Source organism: Pelophylax lessonae (genome assembly GCF_965119305.1).
Source record: "Pelophylax lessonae genome assembly, chromosome: 9".
NCBI classification, from domain to species: Eukaryota; Metazoa; Chordata; class Amphibia; order Anura; family Ranidae; genus Pelophylax; species Pelophylax lessonae.
In genome coordinates this window covers 78,958,736-78,982,253 of record NC_138776.1, presented here as the reverse complement: position 1 = coordinate 78,982,253, position 23,518 = coordinate 78,958,736, and the positions used below count along the sequence as shown (strand labels likewise).

The window sequence follows — 23,518 nt, the reverse complement described above, 5'->3', positions numbered from 1 at the left end:
ATCACTACATAATATTTCCGCCATCACTAAAGAGAATCCTGTCCTGCTTCTGTTTGCAAACAAACTGTCTGCCCTCCCAATGTTGAAGACATGTGGCTTGGTATGGTTCAGAAGGGAAGACTACTTGCTGCCCTCAATTTACTGCCCACCCAGGTTGCACTTTAAAGGGGACTCCACATTTGTTGTTTTGAATGCATATTGCTTGGTATCATTTGGAAGGGGGAGGGGGTGAACCCTCACTGCCCTACCTTTCCTGGCCACCAAGGGAGACCCCATGCCAATTTTTGAAAGAACAGTAAATATTTTCAAAGAAACAGAAATAATCAGCATGTGGAGATGAGGCCCTTGTACCCTCAGGTTTTTTTGCTCCCCCTTGTAAGGTACCTTTATCATTTTTGAAGGAATGTGGCCTGGTATGATTCACAAGTTGGGAGGATGCCTCCTGCCTTTCTTCTCCTGGAACAAGGCCCTGGTATAATTTATGGGTGGAACCCCACACTATTTTTACCTTTCTTCTAAATGTGAAATCTTCAATTAAAAAAAGAATGGTGTGGGGTCCCCCTTTAAAACCATAAAGCACAAAAACAAAAAGTCCAGGCGCTAGGTTGCTGTCCCACTCAGAGGAAGTGTATAGTCTGCTAGAAGGTCGCTGCTTTGCAAAACTCAAAACCAATGAGATCAGTGTAAAGGCAACAACAATTGGGAAACAAAGCTCTGTACCAGAGCAGAATTATACCACCATTCCTCGAGAAATAGAATCATAACTGTTTAAACAAACCACAATGTGCACGGATGAGCTGTGGCCACATAAAGCTTTGCCAACAATAGAAAATACCTGGGGGAGATGGATGGAGTGACAGGACACTCCAATAGACTCCTGGGGACACTGCTCAGCTGTGTGAGGAGGAAGATGCACTGCCCGCATCCATGGGAAAGGAAGAAGATCAAGCAATCCAGTGAGAGGTCCGGTACCAGAGTGGGGTCCTGTTGGTAGCAATGCGGCTGCCCAGAGCATCCATCCAAGCAAGCCACGGAGGCATACAGAACCCAGATGACTACTCCATAGAGGGAGCCACACATGTCACCCGGAGATGACGTCACGGGTCTGGCGGAGATGAATGCTAGTGTGTGCAGTGTACAGGCAGCGTGGAAGTAAGGCACAGTGCCGAGCCCAGCCGTGGCTGAAGAGATGGGGATAAAAGATAAACCAGCTGCAAAGACTACATGTTTCAGGGCAAAACTCCTTTTTTAGGTCAAACAAAGCTGGCCCTAAAAATCATACCTGCCTGGGTGGGCAGGAAAGAGAGGATGTGCCTCCTAGCTCCTCAAACCATACAAGGCCATATGCCTTTAACATTGGGGAAATACCTTGTGTTCCCTCATCCCTAGGTCATGTCCTGTCCCCTAAAATCTAGGGGCCCACAGATTTTCAAGGCTTCCTGTTAGGGGAATGAGTATCCCTTGTTACTCATTCACTCCTCAAAGGTAAAAAAAGTAAATAAAATCATCCAATAACCATTACAAGGCCCTTTAATAAAAAAAAAAAAGAATGTAAACCATGCCCCCTGATGTAAATCCAATGTCAATCACACTGCCCATTAATGCAGATACTTAGCAGTCTTGATGACCGGCTGCCACAGTGATCCACTACCCAATGATATTGCTCTGCCATCACATGCTACCACATGACAATCCGTTTCTACCGCTACTCTCATTGAAAATAAAAAATCCCTTTCTGGCTTCTGTTTGAAAACAAGCCAGCTAGGGACCATGGGTGAGGCGGAACTGCAAAAAGTTTGGGTTCAGGTTAAACTCATATTGGACCTGAACCCAAAATTCATCAATATGGCCAATGAGCTGCGATAAAGTAATATAGAGGTTTTAGGTGCATTACAAGCATGGCTCAATTATAGACTTGCAATCGAAATTCAGAAGAGGATGAGAAAGTATCCGCAATCAATAAATAATGAATGTAGTATAAAAACCAACTAATGAGCTCCAAAAAATACTTGCTGATATTGCCATAAATCCAGTGAGCTTGAAAGTTGCTGTGCTCTTTGCCTCTGCTGCATTTAAATCGCAAGCGCCCAGCTCAGTTCTATGGACTACGGAGCACCTTCCCTCTATGTTAAGTAGAACAGAAGAGGGGAGGTGTGCCAGTGCTGTATTTTGGCCTAGGCCAACAAGGCCCAGGCCTAGGGCGGCACTTTGCAGGGGGGCATCAAAAAAGCCCCCCCTCCCCTCTACCTTAGACTCTATTGGCCACTGATTGCTAGAGCTGCCTCTCTCATCCCCTCTTTCTCACCTCCCCTCTCTCTCTCTCTCTCTCTCAGCCCCCCTCTCTCTCTTAGCCCTCCTCTTTCTCTCTTACCCCCTCTCTCTCTCTTAACCCCCTCTCTCTCTCTCACCCCCTTTCTCTCTCTCTCACCCCCTCTTTCTTTCCCCCACCCCTCCCCCCTCTCTCACCCCCCTCTCTCTCTCCCTCACATCCACCTCTCTTTCTCTCTCTAATCCCCCCTCCCTCTCTCATCCCCCCTTTCTCTCTCTCTCATCCCCCTTCTCTAGCTCCCTCTCTCATCCCCCCTTTCTCTCTCTCTCATCCCCCTTCTCTAGCTCCCTCTCACACCCCCTCTCTCTCTCAGTCTCTAATCCCCTCTCTCATCTCCCCTCTCTCTCTCTGTCTCTAATCCCCTCTCTCATCTCCCCTCTCTCTTACCCCCCTCTCTCTCTCTCTCTCTCACTCCCCTCTCTCTCCCTCTCATCCCCTTTCTCTCTCTCATCCCCCCTCTCTCACCCCCCTCTCTCATCAGCCCTCTCTCTCCGTCCCTCACCCACCCCCCTCTCTCTCATCCCTCCTATCTCTCTCCCTTCCTCCCTCCCTCCCTCACCCACCCCTCTCAATCTCTCCCACCCCTCTCACCCCCCCCCCCCCTCGTGAGATCTCAGGGATTCATGCCGGGACTTGTAGTCCTTCAATTTTGGAGGGAGTCACATCCATTAAAAAGGAAGGAGTGGGGCAAATTTACATAGGAGGGGGAGAGGGGCACCCAATTTTAGTCTTGCCTAGGGCAGCACAAAACCAAAATACACCACTGAGGTGTGCTCTAGTCTTAACACACTTCCTGTGCCCATTCCTATACCCATTGGTGACAATGCTGCTCCTTCTTAGATTCAGTACAGGAAGTAAGTGTTCTCCAATTGTTATTTTTTTAGTTTGGATACTCCAACCCCATCCAAAACTTTTTTCTTAATTTTGTACAAAAAGGGGGGGGGGATAGAACCTCATTACAAAGGCATGCACTAAGGAAGGAGCAGCTTTTGGCCAAGGGCAAAATCTGCTCCTTGATTGTACTCAAGGCCAAGAGAGAAAGGAACAAGCCGCTCAGGTGTGTCAGTCCGACCTGGTGCTGGTGATACCCGTAATCCGGAAAGTTGCAAGTAGAAGTAGTGAAACCGCACTCAGGTAGATGAAAACAAATGATGTGGTTTATTCTTCAAAATCATGGATATACAGACAGTGCAGGGAACAGGTAATCCAGGTTAACGCGTTTCACGGCTCACATGGCCGCTTACTCATAACCGTAGTGATGAATAACGGGCATCGGTTTCTTATACATATTCTAGGTGATTGATGTAATTGCTAACACCTTTGTATAATTGACTCAATGATCTTGCAATGAGATACCGATTAGACCGTGATTCAGCACCTGGGATATAAAAAGGTACACAAAAAATACCTCATAATGAGGCAGGATAACATGACAGCAAACATACAGTGTATGAAGAGAGAAAACAATATAAAAGATATACATTATTAACATAATATATACCAATAGTGTTATAACATTAAAAACATTGTTGACAAAAAGGAAGAATCCAAAACGGCATAAATAACATGAACACAGGAGGAGAAGATGAAAAGTTTAAGACTTATATATACATATAGAAGTATCATCTTCAAATTCTACCTGTGTAGATATTAAATATAAAGACATGCTTCATGGAACAAGTGACATTAAAAAGTACTTATGTATGAAAAAACGAAGTAAATGGTAAAAAATCATGACACGAATAATGAAACTGAAAATGAGAGTGAAAATCTCTCGCCTTTAATCAATTGATTATGAAAATAGATGTGCAACACATCTATGGATATGTGTATGAAATATACTAAATCCATGTGTAAATGCATACATGAACATGTACCAAAATATGTGTAAAATAAAATAAAAATGCTGAATAGTGCATGTAATGTGGTACACCAATCAATTTTTATCTGGGATTATCAGAAATAGCAAAGCCAAAATGCACCAGACAGACCGAATACATGTGAATACAAAAATAAAAATGAAATAAATATAAACATAAAGCATGTATATGTCGACATGTCTATACAAATGCAGTTGGCTAGGAACAAAGAACGCAGATATAAATGACTGCAGAAAAAAGCACCCCGATGCTGTGAATGTTAATGGACTACGGAGCACCTTCCCTCCGTAACGTCCCTAACATTCACAGCATCGGGGTGCTTTTTTCTGCAGTCATTTATATCTGCGTTCTTTGTTCCTAGCCAACTGCATTTGTATAGACATGTCGACATATACATGCTTTATGTTTATATTTATTTCATTTTTATTTTTGTATTCACATGTATTCGGTCTGTCTGGTGCATTTTGGCTTTGCTATTTCTGATAATCCCAGATAAAAATTGATTGGTGTACCACATTACATGCACTATTCAGCATTTTTATTTTATTTTACACATATTTTGGTACATGTTCATGTATGCATTTACACATGGATTTAGTATATTTCATACACATATCCATAGATGTGTTGCACATCTATTTTCATAATCAATTGATTAAAGGCGAGAGATTTTCACTCTCATTTTCAGTTTCATTATTCGTGTCATGATTTTTTACCATTTACTTAGTTTTTTCATACATAAGTACTTTTTAATGTCACTTGTTCCATGAAGCATGTCTTTATATTTAATATCTACACAGGTAGAATTTGAAGATGATACTTCTATATGTATATATAAGTCTTAAACTTTTCATCTTCTCCTCCTGTGTTCATGTTATTTATGCCGTTTTGGATTCTTCCTTTTTGTCAACAATGTTTTTAATGTAAAAAATGAAAGAACATCTAGTGTTCAAAGCAGAAAGCGTGGGACTTTAAATGAGGTGTGGCCAGTGCATACTTGATGATATATTGGTAGTATATATGCAGCTGCTGGTAAGCAAAAAGGAGCATATATTAAATCATCACGTGTTTATTATAGTATTTCATTGCACTTAAACATTTGTACGTTTCATGTTGTAAAATAAAACGGGGAATATACATATTATATACAAGGATAACATGATACAATCATAATCAATGGTACATCGATTGACAAAAAGATACAGACAGTTAAACAATAAAACATAATTGGATGCTTGGCATAATTAAAATGCTTGCTTGTACAATAGCTATCAGTTGAAAAGGCCTCTAAAGCTCTACGCGTTTCGTGAAGCATAGTTCACTTCCTCAGGAGCAGGCGATTTCGATCTCTAGAAAATATAACATGTTTGGTATAGCATCCAAAAAGGGGGCAGGGGTAGAAAAATATGTGGATTAAAACTTACAATAGAGTAAAACATTGTCAAGGAGGGGCTGGAGGCCATCTGAAAAAACGTCTATAACGGGAACTGAGGGAGCAAGAATACCGCATATAACCTCGGTGTTGGGTCCATATATAATAGGTAGATTTGCATTGAGGGTAATAAGGGCTGTATTGAGATGTAAATAAAGAAATAGTTATTAATAATGTATTCCAAGTATTTATGTAAAGTACAATATTAATATAATATTAAAGCCCAAAGCCAGAGGTAAACTGGCATAAGATGGGCTATAGGGAAAAAATTGGTTAAAGGACATAATGAGTAATGGGGTAGACTATCATAACACTGAAAAATTATGTAAAGTGGAGTATAGTACTGAGCCAAGACCAACAATGGTAGAGAGTAGAGTAAACCCAACACTCGCAGTGTGAAAAAGAGAAAGCAAAAGCCAATGTGTATGACAATGTGTGAAAAGATTGAGTGACAAAGGAGGGGAATAGAAAATGCCCCATCCAAATGAATAAGTGAGGTGACCGAAAGGTGTGCTGAAGAGTCCAGCGAAAAATAAGTTGATAAAAGGAGAGTGCCAACTTAGAGTGGAATGAATATGGGGGGTGTCCCAGAAAAAGAAATAAGGGCAAATTGAGCCTACATAGAAAAAGTGACCGTGTGCTGAGGAGTAATAGAAGGTGGATAGAGATAGATGATTGCAGACCTGCACCGAGGAGGAGGTAGAAATTGCTCCCAGCGTCACTAGCTGTTCGAACTGCGGGACATCACCAAGCAGACAAGGGCTGCTGAAGATGGCGTCCCTAATGAACGCTGATGGAAATCACGTGCATGGACGTCGACGCCGTAATGACGTCACGTTATGCACGGAAAGTAGTGGCGCCGATGCGCTGCGGCCGCAACCACACCCCCCGCCCCCTTCCCAGCCATTGGCTAGGGGCACGGGGGAATAGAGAGGGGAGCGGAAACAGAAGGAGCGCATCACAGTTCCCGATCTATGACGGTTCAGAGTGGACATACCAGCCCCATGGCAATGCCTGCCATGAAATCGCCTGCTCCTGAGGAAGTGAACTATGCTTCACGAAACGCGTAGAGCTTTAGAGGCCTTTTCAACTGATAGCTATTGTACAAGCAAGCATTTTAATTATGCCAAGCATCCAATTATGTTTTATTGTTTAACTGTCTGTATCTTTTTGTCAATCGATGTACCATTGATTATGATTGTATCATGTTATCCTTGTATATAATATGTATATTCCCCGTTTTATTTTACAACATGAAACGTACAAATGTTTAAGTGCAATGAAATACTATAATAAACACGTGATGATTTAATATATGCTCCTTTTTGCTTACCAGCAGCTGCATATATACTACCAATATATCATCAAGTATGCACTGGCCACACCTCATTTAAAGTCCCACGCTTTCTGCTTTGAACACTAGATGTTCTTTCATTTTTTATGTATACATCAGGGATGGAGACTCTATTGCACAGGTCTCATTTAAAGTCCCAACTTCCTTGTCTTCCCTCATTGTCCATTGCCCCCATCCTCCCCCCTTTTTCCCTATTCCCGTTTTTTGAAATGTTTTTAATGTTATAACACTATTGGTATATATTATGTTAATAATGTATATCTTTTATATTGTTTTCTCTCTTCATACACTGTATGTTTGCTGTCATGTTATCCTGCCTCATTATGAGGTATTTTTTGTGTACCTTTTTATATCCCAGGTGCTGAATCACGGTCTAATCGGTCTCTCATTGCAAGATCATTGAGTCAATTATACAAAGGTGTTAGCAATTACATCAATCACCTAGAATATGTATAAGAAACCGATCCCCGTTATTCATCACTACGGTTATGAGTAAGCGGCCATGTGAGCCGTGAAACGCGTTAACCTGGATTACCTGTTCCCTGCACTGTCTGTATATCCATGATTTTGAAGAATAAACCACATCATTTGTTTTCATCTACCTGAGTGCGGTTTCACTACTTCTACTTGTACTCAAGGCCAGTCATATCAACCACTGACTGAAGAAAGGCAAAAATATGGCCCACAACATACTTCCGAGCATAAAATCTCCTAGCCTCACACCAGGCCATATAGGATTTTTAGGTCCTGTGGTAAATCTTTCTTGAAGTAGCCTTTCTAGCTCTCAAAATGTGAGGTGGACCACCACAGATCACCCTCTATCTTTTAAGACCCTGGCTTCAATAACCAAGCCAGATAAGAGCAGAAGATCCTGGGAGCCGTACATCAGAACAAGATCTGCTGAGTGTAGACAGGTTGCAGTCTCAGCCTGGACCCCAGCTAGGTAACGCCACCATCGCGTTTCACTCTGCCGACTGGAGCTTACTCATAGGGATGTATATAAGAGTGATCCTGTGAGCTACTGTGTCTTTAAACTGCAGCGTGCATTAATCACTCCCCAATCAGTTAGTGTGAAAAGCCAAAAATAATCATTAAAAGTGCTGCGCAGTAAGTAATATACTAATTAAAATAACCAGTGATATATAAATAAATTCATTCATAAATAATAAACATGATTGATCATCTTAATAAGAATAAAAATGTCTCAGATAAAAACAGTTAGTAAATGATTATAAAAAAATTGATGAGAAGGTGATAGATAATCCCAATCACCAGTGCTGTGAAAATAAGTGAAACAATATAACGGCTTGTCAGATGTGGCACCTCCACTCTTGTAACCCCCCTAATGGATTCTCACCTCACTGAGTTTGACATCGCAATGAAGCTTGGTCAAAAGAAGCTGGTATACCCTCACAGGGTGGTGGTGGATGATCTCCTTTTTTCAACTTTCATTTCGGGCTCACAATATTAGGTATAAAGCTCCAGCAGTTCTCTCACATATGGGGAAAAAACATAAATCCATGGTGCAAATAACGCATGATAAAATCAGCTTTATTAAAACGTAACACTCATATGTAGTTGGTGCTTGAGTGCACCAATCTATCCAAGCAGGAAAAATACAAGTGGTATATATGCATAAATAATGGATTGTCGGGTTCAGACCTGTTGCAGTGGGATCCGATCCCCCATGATGCCATCCCCATGAGTAAGCTCTAGTAGGCGGAGTGAAACACATTGGGGACGTGGTCTTGTGAAGATTCAGGCTCGTCACTTGACTACACTCAGCAGGTCTTGTTCTGATGTGCAGCTCCCGGAATCTTCAGCTCTTATCTGTCATTGTTTGGAGCGTGAGCAGGCTCCTTCCCAGCCAGCACTCACAGCAGCAGGCACATGACTACACTTCCTAGCAGCCTGTGCAGCTCACATACATACCATGGGTTCAATAGCCATGCCATTAAAGACAGCATTGTAAAGAAGGATGGAAGATGGGATCTTGCGACAGAAGGTCTGGCCAGGTTGGAAGCATCCAAGGCCCATCCATGGACATGTTTCTGATGTCGGAATAACACATTCTCCTTCCACCCAAACACTGTGAAGCAGCTGCAGCAGATGTTATAATGGAGGAAAGGTGTATATCAGAGAGAAGTGGTTCCACAGCATCACCAGGGCATCTACCACAACTGCTTCATGATCCCTTGTCATGGAAACAAATCTGTCCAGGTTCACATTAAACCTGAATGGCAAGTGGAGAGTCCATTCCCCTGGCAACAACTGTCATCAACTGAGTAAGTCCCCCTGACTGTTCCCCACCCCTGGAATGTGAACTGCGGTCAGAGAAGGAGTATGGACTTCTGCCAATGACAAGGTGATGAGGACCACTTGCTTCTGGACCACTCGGCTCCTGGTGCCCCTTAATGATTTATATATGTTACAGCTGTGGCATTTATGTTCTTAGCCCCTGTAGGTCATTTTACCAATGCAGGAGAACAAGATGGACAGCTTGCAGTTCCAGAACATTGATGGACAGTGACCTTTCTAGAAGAGACCAAGTCCCCTGTACCAAAAGTTGAGCCGGCACTCCCCCCTATCCTGTCAAACTGGTGTCCATTGTGAGCAACTTCCAAGAAAAGGGAAGAAATTAGTTCCTGTTTTGCTTTTTTAAGCTTTTGTGCATCTTTTAAGGTATTTGTGGTATAAGCCAAGGAAGCTATGAAAACTCTGTAGTTTATTAATGCTTTTACTAAACAGAAAAAACTGCACATACAAATGCATAAAATACAATTCATAGCATGCACAGTATAACGAAATATGCTTACAACATGCACAAGCTGACTATCTTCCTAGTAAACAAGCATGTACAACATGTATGCAATAAGTATACTAAACAGCTACTTAACTTGGTTTTTCTTTATGATGGAGTCATCGTCTAGGACCCAGGATCTTCAAGACTGCTTCCTGCTTCTTCAAAGTCCTCAGATCAACTCTTCCTTTGTCTGACAACATGACCTGTCCAAAGTCCTATTCCCCTCCTCCATATTTCTGCTACATCATATCCTGCAAGGAGCTTCACAAACTAACCAAACAGGTTAGTTGGCGTATATAATAGGGGAGCCTTAGCTTCTAAAACAGCACATGGTTCTAAAAAACTAACTATTCACATTACTAAGCTATGAAAATCACCAAAAATTGCCAAGAAACACACTTCCATGTTGCAAATCATTGAGGAGACATCCACCAGTCCATGGATTGCAGAATGCAGGGATGCAAGAACATTGAAGAGTCCAACAACTTTGTTCCTCTGTCCCATGCTCCCGAATGTCCCACTGCTAAGGTCTGTAGTGGAAATGAGCAAACTGCCTTGAATAAGGCCATTACGTTTCCCAAAACTCTCATGCAGAAACAAATACAGCGTTCTGAGAGCAAACACCTGTTTCTTCAATGCAAGGTGCTTCTCTGAAGGGAGAATCACCTTCACATGGTCCATGTCCAGGAGCAGGCCCTAATATTCCAATTGCTGGATGGAACCAACATGGATTTCTGGAGATTGACAATGCAGCCGAATCTCTCCAGAGTCTGCATCCTTAATATGTTGTGTCCTAGAAAATTAAAATAACGCTTTCTGAGAAGTAGATCATCCAGGCAACCTAGAATAGGCACCCCATGGGTTCTTAGGAAGCCCAGAATTGGGTCCAGGACTTTTGGGAACACTTAAGGAGCCGTATACAGTTCAAATGGCAGGGTTACAAATTGAAAATTTTCATCCATCACTGCAAGCCATAAGGAGTTAAAATTGGTATGCAGGTAAGCATCCCTTATGTCCACTGATGCGAGGAAATCCCCTGGGTGAAGCAAGGCCATTACCATATGCATTGATTCCATTCAAAACATTTGTACCTGGAGAAACCTGTTGACATACAGTACTGGAGATCGAATAGGGGACGAATATCGCTACTTGACTTTGGAACTGTAAAAAGGACAACAAGAAACCATGAAACCTTTCCTTTTCTGAAACTAGAATCGTCACTCCTTGTGATAGGAGATGATTGATAGCCTCCAAAAGCTATAATCTTTTGCGGATTCATAGAGATATTTAAGAGCATAAAATGCTTAGTGGGGAAACTTCGGAACTCCAACCTGTAACCATGAGCAATTGTACAAAAAAAATCTATTCTTTAGTTACTTTCCTCTGCCCTACTTCCACAAAAGCAAACACCCCCGCACCTGAGCCATTGGGGGCACCTTTTCATTGAGAGGGAGACTGGCTTGGAGGACCAGGACTTCTTGTGGAAACAGGCATTGAAGTACAAGGAACAGTCGCTCTCTCCGTTGAGCTTTTACCCCTCTTCAGAACTGGTAACAGCAAACCACCAGAAGTCTTCTGGATATATATATCCATATCCACCCCCTCTTTCTACAGGCACGGAGTAATCCTAAGAGATAAAATGATTTCTGCAGCACTTGGCTACCTTCTTAAAGTCCAGAAAAGCACAGTTCCCAGCTTCAGCCTGGTCACCGTTACTACGCTGTTTTGTTCTCTCTCCCCCAGTGATCATTAATCTCCTTTACATTTCACAGTACCAACTCTTACCCCAATAACAAGTGTAAATGAAGTAGAAAAATAATAATAAACCCAACTCAACATATTTTACCTCAAACCAAGCCTTTGTCAGGGAGCATATTATGAGAAAATCTGCATGCCATCCACAGCCAAGGCAGGAAAATGGTGCTCAATCCCTTTTTCAGTTCTATAGAACTGAAAACCCAACCCAACATGTCATGGATGCATGACATAAAAAAGTAGAACAGTTCTGTATACCGTATGTGGACTGGGAAGTGACCCTACCAGTAGTCCTATTAATTTGGGGATTGTGGGGTTGCAGCCATGGCGTGCCAAGGATAACTGGAAACAATAGAGAAGAGATAGCATCAAAAAAAGAGCAGTTCTTGGTGTTACAGTAAGATGATGGCAAATAAGTCTCTTGTGTAATTTGCCCTGATTTAATACTTGATTCATCATCCAGCTGTAGAGTTTGTTGTTTGGGCTGCAGAGGAATGCTATGTTGCTAGGTGAAAGCATGATAAATGAAGCAGCAACAGGTGCCAGAATCAAGGCCATGTCCTGACCCTGGAGTGTCCCTCCTTGAAGCTGCAGTCAAACAGTAAGGGTGGTGTGAGTGGAGATTATGAAATGTCGGGTGGGGCAGGAGACAGTAAGGAGACTGGAGCAGCTGGCATGGCAAAAACCATTGCTAGCATCCAGATAGGATGGTACTGATTCATTCCCTTAGATCTGTGTTCTTTCTGATGGCAGTCAATCTAAATGTTTCATGGAATAAGCGCCTTGAGAGACCTGGGTACCCCAACCTGGGCCAGTTCAACTTTTAGAGCATCAAAAGGCCTAGATGGAACTGATAACGAAGGGCATCATTGTTCCGGTCTGTATTAAAGTCCCACCATCAAAATTCACCACATAGTTTTCTACTGGTAATTGACCAGCCAATGATCCTTATAGGAACCTCTAAAAAATCTGGTAACATTGTGCAGAGCAAAGACCATCACCTTCAGACACTGGCAAAAAAACTTCCTGTATGTGATAGGTTATAAAGGAGACAACTTCCTGTCTTTTTACTAGTGTCCTATCACTTGTTAGTGGTGCATAACCCTATGAGTGAGGATTATTAAAGTTGCTCTATGTCTAGTGATGTACGATAAAGAAATCTGAATTGTGCATAGCATTTTTAATGTCCTACATGCTACAGTGGATAATTCCAACATTAAAGTAGTTGTAAACCTTAGACATGAAATATAGAAGAAGCACATGTTTATATATTGTGTAATTGCCTCTATCCAAAGCACTGAGGGTTATTTCTTTCTGTTGCCTCATTCCACTTCTATCAGCATGAGTCACTTCTCCAAGGTCTTCTTGACACTAAGAAATAAAAAGATGATGGGGAGGAGAGCTCCAGCACACAGCCTGTAATTCACATGGTCAGCTCTGCATCATTCCTGTGTACTGTGTAAAGGTGGTTTGTACCTTCCCTCCAATCAGCTCTCAGAGCTCCTTTCTCTAGCTGTACATTATGTAACTTTAGCTTCCTGCCCCCTGCTTTGTGCTTCTGTGAAAAAGAAAACTTTTTATCTCTGAATATTTTAAAAGCTGAAGAAGACTGACTACCCCAGATAAACAGGTACAACACATGTAGGAGAATTTGTTTCATATCTGTATATCAACTGAGGCCAGTCACTTCAGTGGGTATTGGTTAGGATTTCCAACTACTTTAAAGTAGAACTGAAGGCAAAACGTTTTTTCATTTTGGATATAGTAAGGGAGGGTTATAATCCCTACTGGGTTTTTTAGAAATCCCTCACCAGGATCACCAGAACTAGCATCTCCATTGGAGTATTTCCCCTCTATAACTGTTCTGGGAACAACCCAAGATTGGAGATTTTATTTTATTTTTGGTGATAACGGTGAATATGACAAATACACAGGGTCGACTCTCCCTAATAGGGGCACAGACAGCAATAAAACCTGATCTGTTTTCTAAGCCCTCTCTACTCTATCCAAACATAAAGAAAATGTTTTGCTTTTAGGTATACTCTGTCCGGTGACAATGTATACCATTGGGAAGGACCTCAAAAGCATGGCTGGAGACATATTCTTTTCAAGATGCTTGGATACTTCAGCTTTTTGCATCTACACTGTTTAGAGGTTATTATCAGGCCATCATTGGTGTTGTAAGATATGGAGCTCAACATGCAGTTCTTCACACTATAGTGACAAGCCACACATTTTTTCTTTAACACTTTTGATTATTCTTGTTGTCTTCTACTATTTTACATGTTTTGTGTCAGTCTAGCACTCTTTTCAATGGTTTTTATTGAAAAAAATTTTAGAGTACAAAAGTAAGTAACAAAGACATTAAACAGTGGTACAACAATCCCAATAGTCTGCCATAATAGCATAAAATGAAAAAAAAAATACACCAAAGACCTTTACAGCATATCATAGGATAGATCACAAAGTGCTCAAGACTGTAGGCCTCCATACAATTGGCTGCTCCAGGGCAGCAGCCAGTAGAAAACTGCAATTAAGACAGAGAATGAAATGCAATAAGTAACTAAGGAAAAAAAATGACATGGGGCTGAACGTGGCCCCGTTGCGATTGCTAAGACCGGCTGCAGACAATTAGCCGTACAGCCTTCTGCGAAAGTTCCGTGCCACAATTGTGAAAATTTGTGTGCACCAATGTGCGACCACTAGGAGTACCTTACGAAGACACTCACCAAGAAGACAAGTAAAAGAGAGAGAAGGTAAGAGAAATAAAAGAGGAGGAAAGATGTAGAAGTAAGAGAAAGAAGAAGTGGACCCAACCCGCGCCCCTCCCCACCCCTAGACACGCCGGGACCCCTCAAGCGCTATCAGTTCGGTAGCTGAGCCATGGTTCCCATACTTTATCAAACTTGTGCATTTCTTCATCTAATAAAGCCAACATTCGTTCGTTCACCATAATCCAGGATAATTTGTGCCTAAGTTGCTCGAGTGGCAGGACAGGAGACGTCCAAGACCTTGCAATCGTAATTTTTGCTGCTGTAAAGATAAAGGTTATGAGCCATCTCTGTGCCCTCGTGACCGCATCCACCTTCCGGCCCAGTAAGACCTGCTGTGGGGAATTGGTCAGGTTAACTTGCGTAAGGGTGTATATGAAATTATACACTCTAATCCAAAAGCGTCTCACCTTGGGGCATTGCCACCAAATGTGAAACATAGTACCTTCCTGACCACAGCCACAAAGGTTGCAATCCTTGCCAGTACCATATACCAACGTAGCAGTACCTTATAATTGGCTTTGATGATAGAGGTGTTGATTTGTGATCTGGAGGCCTCCTGAGCCATACTGTGCCAGTCCGCCAGTTCAATGGTTTCCTGGACATCAGCTTCCCAACGTTCCATATAAGAAAGTTTCAGAGGCGAATCTGACAGCATATTGTAAAGTATAAAAATATAGCCATGTAGCTTGTCATACCTTCGACACAAATATTCCATAGGAGTCATAGTGGTCATGTCCAAAAGGCGAGACAAGGTACGCAGATAATGTTAAATTTGAGTGAACCGAAAGTATTCAGACATAGGCAAGGCAGTCAGTCTAGTTCTCTACAGTGACAAGTGCTCCCCTTCCTATTGGCCTCTTTATTACATCTGTCAAGGAGAACCACTCATTTGCTGCTAAGGCAGAGGCTGTAATAAAAATGGGGCCAGAATTAAGTAAGCTAATTGTCCCATTGTAACAAACTAAAGGTAAACATGTCTACAGTTTAATTCGTAAATTTAGTTCGGAAGATATCTAATGCATTATTGTGCTATACTAATTCAAGGGGTTTTTTTTTCTTTGCACCAACAGTGAAGTTTCGAATTCTTTCACTTAACGAAGACCTTCTGCCTGGCAAAAACTCGGTAATATATTAACAGTCATACATTGCTTAGAATTAACCCATTAATCATTATTCCACATATTCAATTATCTTAAAATAGAAATGCTACGAGACATTTTATACACTTAGTACACTTTTCTATTTCTATTCACTCACTAAAAATTTCCAAGAGTTTTTGAAATCTCTGGCTAGTTAAAGTGATTGTAAAGTCTCTTTTTTTTTTCTAAACAAACATGTTATACTTACCTGCTATGTGCAGTTGGTTTTGTAAGGATCAGCCTGGATCCTCCTCTTCTCTGGTACCTCTTCGGCTCTCCTGGTCTCTCCCTCCTGTTATTTGCCCCCCACAGCAAGCAGACATGGAGCCGTGACCCAGCCCTGCCCCCTCTCTCCCCTGATTGTCTGAATGATTTTGATTGACAGCAGTGGTGCAAATTGTGCTTCTGTCTCAGCCAATGAGAAGGGGAATCCCAGGCAGCTTAGACACTTTTGCAACATTGCTGGATAAAGATGGGCTCATGTAAGTATTATGGGGGCTGTTGCACACGGAAGGTTTTTTTTTCTTAATGCATAGAAAAAAAACATTCTGCCTTTACAAACCCTTTAAGTGCATCCAAAGTTAAAATGGTGGCTATGAAGGTATTGAATCATCCAGAAACATTTGCCTTTTTGTGACACTAGATCTAACTATTCCTTCTTGTCCTAGCAGTTCCCTGCAAGATATTTAAACCATGGGAATTTTCAATACAAATTGCTATGCTTAGGGGAAGGAGCAGGGTGGCCCATGAAACTTTTCTCTTGCTCTTTCAAAAATTCAGTACTCTGGATTTAAGAGTGAATATTGGACTGGGTTTTCTGTGTTTCACCATATTCAATTAATGTAAGCCAGGTTTCTGTATTATGGCCATTACAAAGAAAAAGGAAGGTGTCATGCTCTCCCAGGTTAGTTTTATATAATGTAAAATAAATGAAGATATCAGAAACAAGAGAGTGCCAACTTTAAATCATTGTAGCGGCATTTTTGGCTTAATAGACAGTTTAACCATATATAATCACACTAGTAAATTCTTTAAGGAACCATCTTTTTGGAGGTGAAAAACAGGTAACAATTAACTCAGATTTAGTCTACCTTTGGAATTTGGAAATTACTGTTTGCCACAAAGCCCACATAGAAGACTGAAAATTACAGGTGATGATACAAAGCATTTAAAATTGCATAAGATGGTAAAAACTTTTTGTGGTGGAGAATATTGGCAGGTGGAATTATAAAAGGTTTTGAGAAGAGTTTTAGAATGTTAGCAAGAAATAATTAGTTTGATTTTAAATGTTGGCAGACATGACTTTAGTAAAAGGTTTCCTTACTATTTACTGCTTTTTGTTTTTTAGATTCCATCTGTACTATTACAGGTAATAATGATTACATTTTTTTGGTGCATATTTGGAGTTGGAGTTTGTGTTTAAGTAGATTGTTATGCAATTTTTTTCTAATTAAATTAGTCGAGTTGTAAGTATATTTTGTAGTTGTTGAGCCATATAAACATTAACTTTTGGAATCCTACAAGTCTTATTTAGAGTAAATAAATGCACGCAATTGCAACTGAACCCTGGGTGGCTAAACTCCACCATAAAAATGCATATTAAAACTAAAGAAAAGGCCTTTAAAAAATACAAGACTGAGGGGTCATTGGCAGCATTCAAGCATTACAAAGAGTGTAATAAGAAATGTAAAGACGAAATCAAGGCGGCTAAAATAGAACACGATAGACTTATAGCGGAAGAGAGTAAAAAGAACCCCAGGAAATTCTTTAAGTATATAAACAGTAAAAAAACGGGGCCAGAACACATTGGCCCCATAAAAGACAACAAAGGAAATATGGCCACAGAGGACAGAGAAAAGGCAGAAGTGTTAAATCATTTCTTCTCTTCAGTCTTCACAAAAGAATCGGGGGGCTACACTGTCTCAGCTTGTAATGCTAAACTAAATAACACACCTAAGAAAGTACCGCCATGGCTAACAGAAGATAGACTTAGAACTAAACTACAGAAACTTAACATAAATAAATCACCGGGACCGGATGGCTTGCACCCGAGGGTTCTTAAAGAGCTCAGCCAGGTGATTGCCAGACCATTATTCTCGATCTTTAAGGATAGTCTACTTACAGGTATGGTGCAAGCTGATTGGAAAAAAGCCAACGTGATATCAATATTTAAAAAAGGGCCGAGATATATCCCGGGTAACTATAGGCCGGTTAGCCTAACATCAGTAGTCTGCAAGATTTTGGAGGGGCTGTTAAGGGACCACATACAAGACTTTAGTAATGAAAACGGTATTATTAGTAGTAATCAGCATTCATGAAAAATCGTTCTTGCCAAACCAATCTATTAACCTTCTACGATGAAGTGAGCTCCCACCTAGATAAAGGTAAGCCTGTGGATGTGGTGTATCTGGACTTTGCAAAGGCCTTTGACACCCTTCCCCACAAACGCTTACTGTACAAACTAACAAAGGTTGGTATGGACCATAGGGTGAGTACCTGGATAGAGAACTGGCTCCAGGGGAGAGTCCAGAGGGTGGTGATTAATAGGGAGTACTCGGATTGGGTGGGTATGGAAAGTGGGGTCCCCCAAGGTTCTGTCCTGGGGCCAATCCTGTTTAATTTATTCATAAATTATCTAGAGGAGGGGATATCGAGTACAATCTCAGTATTTGCGGATGATACTAAACGAAGCATGCCAATATCTTCTATGCAGGATGTGGAAACCTTACAAGCGGATCTGAACATAATAATGGGGTGGGCAACTACATGGCAGATGAGGTTTAATGTTGAAAAATGTAAAGTAATGCACTTGGGCGTCAGAAACATGAAAGCAAGCTACTCACTGGGGGGGGGGGACCTCTGGGTGAGTCTAGGATGGAAAAGGACCTGGGGGTACTGGTAGACAACAGGCTTGGCAGTGGCATGCAATGCCAACCCGCTGCAAGCAAAGCCAACAGAATACTAGCATGTATAAAAAAGGGGTTTCACTCCAGAAATAAAGAGATTATTCTCCCACTCTACAAGACTCTGGTCTGGCCACATCTGGAGTATGCTGTCCAGTTCTGGGCACCGGTCCTCAGGAAGGATGTGCTGGAACTGGAGAGAGTCCAGAGAAGGGCAACAAAAATAATTAGGGGAATGGAGAACATGAGGCTATGAGGAAAGACTACAAGCACTGAAGTTATTCTCTCTGGAGAAGAGACGATTGAGGGGGGACATGATATCAATGTACAAATACTGTACTGGCGACCCCAGCATAAGGAACAAACTTTTCAGAGAAAGGGAATACAAGAAGACACGTGGCCACTCACTAAAACTAGAGAAAAAACTGTTTAACCTTAAGATACGTAAGGGGTTCTTCACTGTCAGAGCAGTAAAGATGTGGAATTCTCTTCTACAAGCAGTCGTATCAGCAGAAAGCATCGATAGTTTCAAAAAACTATTAGATGGGCACCTTAAAGACCACAACATACAGGGGTATACAATGTACGGTTAACAGCAAACACAAGCACATCATAGGTTGAACTGGATGGACTGATGTCTTTTTTCAACTTCACAAACTATGTAACTATGTAACTATGTATTAATATTGGTATTCTATGATTTTGCTTAAAGGATCCAAAAAGGAACCGGATTGGCCAGTGGTTGAATGTGAAGGCAAACCAGGGATTGGCTGAGTTTTCCTTTCCTCTTTCCTCTGAGCCTCCACTGGGGGAATACTCCATCCGGGTGAAGGACACAGTCCACACATTTAGTGTGGAAGAATATGGTGAGAAACTACTCTTTGTATACATTATATTTATATCTGTGTTCAAATTTCTGTACTGAAATTATTTGTTGCTTGTGTTAACAGTACTCCCAAAATATGAAGTCACGCTCCAGTTCCCCAAGGTTGTTCTCTTTAACAGTGAAAATGTTCCAATTAAACTATGCGGCAAGTGAGTCATACAAAATGCTTTGTGAAAAAAATGTTTTTTGCAGTGAAACTCACCTAGCACGCATGAAATAAGAAATATACTAGCTTATGTGTACAGAAATAGCAGTTTCTTTGTGTACTGTATACTAAAAGTCCTTTTATTGCTGAAACTCCAGATCTGTGACCAACCATATGAAGTAAAGTAGGGGGCCTACCTGCCTCTGCTCATCTTCCATGTCCAATCACTGGTTGAAAGCTCACCTATCCACTAGTGGGTAGTAGGTGATAGAGGAGAGAGTCAACCAAACTGTTTTTTCTTGGTAATTTTAGGGTTTGATTAAAGGCATTAAAAGGGTTTATCATTTGCGTAAATATTTGAGGTAACGGATGGTGGTACCCCCTCAATGAGTGGTCTTTCCCATCAAGTCTGACACAATGCAATAAGCACTATATAAGCATCTCTCTACACCAGCATACTGCTAAATTACACACAGGTATGTTGTATCCATACCTTTTAAACTGTGCTCAGTATCCAGCAAGCATCAGCAAATATTAACAAACTATTTAGCTGGGTCTTAATATGGTGATTAGGTCATATAGGAAGCTTAGGCCCATGGGCTCCACATGATCCTATCTAACTGGACAATCTAAAAAAAGTGCTGGAATGGTTGGGAGCTTTGAACTTTGAATGGTTGGGCACCAGTACAGTTGCAATACAATTCAATAGAAGAGGGCTAGGAGAACTTGCAATTAACACTTTTTTGAATGGTATTTCTTGTCTTTTGTAGAAGGTTACTCTTGTTTCTAATTATATACAGTATACTGTTTCAGCTGGCTTTGACTAAAAGTAAACAAAAATACTTAAAGTGGAATTAAACCCTTCTACCCTTTACAGAAATGCAGTTGCCATAGTGTTGCACATGCAATCAGCAATTTGATGGCTTCACAGTTTAGTTAAGAGATTATATAAGCACACTAGTAAAAGTTATCATTCTGATCATGCCTTGAATGTAACTGTTTTGGGAAATTGTTAAATCAGTAGGTTTAGTTCTGCTTTAAATCTTATGGTTCCCTCAGGTACACATATGGAAAGCCAGTACTGGGAGATTATAGGATCGAGATTTGTCGTATATCATCCAGAGATTTTTTGTTCTGGTTTAAAGAGAGTGAGAGCCGCCAAATCTGTCTAAACTACACCGGAAAGGTAAATTATTAGAAGAGACAATAATGAGGTTACCAATTTATTTTATTCTTTATTTTTAAATTTACATTACTTTAGATGCAAAAGAAGCACACATAGTCCCTTGATGTTGTTAGTGTCCCTGTATTATCATTAAAACTGTGCCATTAGCAGTCTAAGTGATTCTGCATCATCTTCTCAGCTGAAGCATTCCGGATGCTCCACAGTCAAAGTGAAGTCTCAAGATTTCAATTTACAAAGAGGCAGGAACCTGAGATTGGAAGGAACAGCCTACATTACAGAACAGGGTACAGGTAAGTCAAGGGGATAGGCCTGTTAAATAGTGGACTTGAGAACATTTTTGTTATTTCTGTTTGATAAGTGCAAAAAAAATCTCTATCAGTTCTTCCAGAAATCTTGCCAACTTCATATGCTATCTGCCTGTTCTGAACTTTTATCAGTTACATAGGGCAACAAAACCCATCCGTCTATATTATGGAGATGAGGGGAAGAAGTTTCTTTAAGGTCTACAAGAATAACAGTGCTACTGCTCCATAGATACAGTACAATGAGTAACATTGTCACCTTAGTGGCAAAATCACCAGGTAAAAAAAAAATTTAAAATTTAAAAAAATATTATTACAAATACCAACTAAGAAATGGTAATCTGCAATATACAGCATACATATTTTTTTCAGATATATACACACTTTAAGGCAAGCAAATAGCACTGGCAGCAACTTGGTGCTCCCCTAATCACTTTGATTGACATTAAAAAGGATAGCAATAGGTACAGAAAAGCCACCTCATTTTTTTTTTACACTGGCATGACCCACCCTATCAGACGCTAACTCCCTACAACATACCTCCCAAATTTTTGACATGGGAATGAGAGACCTCTATAAGCAAAAGTATGTATTCATAGGACACACCACCTGCCACACCCCTTACATGGAGAAATAATACGAAAAAAATTGATTAGTTAAACCCAAAAGTGCTTTTTTTTAACCACTGCTATTCCTTTATACTTTTGAAATGTACAAATGCAACAATTTAGAAATTGGATAAAAGGTTTAATACTGTAAAACAATTTTTGATAGATAAATAGTGCATTTATAATACAGGTGTATAAATCAGACCAAAATGAGGAACAAATGAGGAGCAAAGAGGGACAGAGGGACTTTGTTCCAGATCAGGGACAGTCTCTCGAAATCAGGGACAGTTGGGAGGTATGCTATAAGTACCTTCTCCTCTCTTGGTATGTGACAGACAGATGCACAGCTTTGTATTGAGTTATCCTTGTGGTTACCCGCAGGAGCATGAAGGTTGTAGCAGAACATTCTGGACTTCCACAATCCACAAGGCCCCAAGCTTTTGCTTAGGTCGCCTTGTGGCTGATCTGTCTCTTTTTGGTATGGTAAAATATTCAACAGTAAAGAATACAGACTAGAGAGGTGTGGGGTTAAAGATGCTCCATTTCTAATTCCATTTAAACAAAAAACTTAGAACTCAGAAATACTTGTTTGCTGGAGCAGGCTTCTCCAGGTGCTGACTGGCCAGTTCTTCCATCCATGGCATTTCCATGTCTCCATTGTGGTGAAGCCAGCGTAAACAGGGATGTGACATCAACTCGCACATGCGAGTGTTTGTGGTATTGGAGTACTGAAATCTACACAGTTTGCACAGTGGATTGCTAGCCCCTGATTATCACTTAACATATAGACTACTTTTTTGAATGTTTCAGATATAAAGTTTATTGCATTTTTACTGTGGTTTTTATATTTAATCTTTACTCTCAAAAAGATGTTGTTCAAAGTGCAATTGTTTTTTTGGTCACATGATATATGGATTCTATAGTGGCTGCACTTTTTTCTTTTACACTTTTTTCTATTTGTCTTATGTTGATATGCATATGCTGTTTATTCTATGTCATGTGGAATTTATACATGGTAAGGGTAATTGTAATATTTGGATAACATTGTATTTTCACATATTTTTGCACTTTGATTAATGTTTTATGGTGGTTCAAGCATTCACAATCTTTTTGGTTGACTCTTAAAGGAACAGTGCAACTATTTCCATCTAGTCTATATCTGTTGCTGTATTCTGACAACTATGCTGTGTCCATTGCATTTTTATTTTGTTACACTAAGCACAGAGTTTTTATTTATCGTTTTGTATGTAGTAATTCTCTGCCAGAGTAGTTTTTATAATGCATTAAGAAAATAAGAGGGTATACTATAGATTTTTGTCACATTAACATTTGTTAAAGCGGAGTTCCGGGCACAAAAACAACCTTTTTTTTTTGTGCCCGTCCGCTTGGTCTTCTTAACCTGAAAAGGAATTGGATACAGTAGTTAGTTTTTTTTTTTTTTTTTTTACCCACCTTGTAATTTTAGATAGAAGATACTCACCTATTCTTCACTTCCTCCCTCTGCGCCGCGGCTCCGCCGTCTCTTCCTGTCTTGCGATGATTCCTGGGAGCTGAACGTCATCGCTCCCAGGAATCAATGCGACGGCACCGGCCCCGCTCGTCACTTCCGGGGCGACGCCGCATTCCCTGTTAAACAGCTTCTGGGCACGCCCAGAAGCTGTGGAGGAATGCGGCGCCGCACTGGAAGTGACGAGAGGGGCCGGTGAAGGCGCATTCTGGGAGAAGAAGACGAGGAAGAGGACGCCGAAGAGGATCGCGCCGGCTTCAGCTGCCCACAAGATGGCAACGCTGTGGAAGAAATTTCATAAGTGAGTATTTCTTCTTGCAGGTAAGTGCGAACCGGGACAGATCAGAGGCTAGCCATTGTGGAATGTACTAGCCCTGACTGTCCCGGGGGTATGTTTATTAAAAAAATTGTTTCTGTGCCCGGAACTCCGCTTTAACAATGTTTTTAGTAAAGGTTAGAAGGGTTCAGGGATCGTGCATGTTGTATGAGAGAGAAGTTAAAGTTTATATAAACCA

At 40.9% G+C, this 23,518-nt stretch overlaps 1 protein-coding gene across 1 annotated transcript in view; it reads left to right on the top strand.

Moving 5' to 3' along the window:
- The window catches only part of LOC309564224 (alpha-2-macroglobulin-like protein 1), a 368,264-nt gene that overhangs the window by 14,490 nt on the left and 330,256 nt on the right, over nucleotides 1–23,518 (top strand). Inside the window, exons 4-9 of the mRNA XM_082268851.1 lie at nucleotides 15,398–15,450; nucleotides 16,815–16,835; nucleotides 19,082–19,235; nucleotides 19,320–19,404; nucleotides 20,460–20,586; nucleotides 20,765–20,876. Coding sequence (XP_082124977.1) covers nucleotides 15,398–15,450; nucleotides 16,815–16,835; nucleotides 19,082–19,235; nucleotides 19,320–19,404; nucleotides 20,460–20,586; nucleotides 20,765–20,876 — 552 coding nt within the window. The remainder of the gene's footprint in view (nucleotides 1–15,397; nucleotides 15,451–16,814; nucleotides 16,836–19,081; nucleotides 19,236–19,319; nucleotides 19,405–20,459; nucleotides 20,587–20,764; nucleotides 20,877–23,518) is intronic.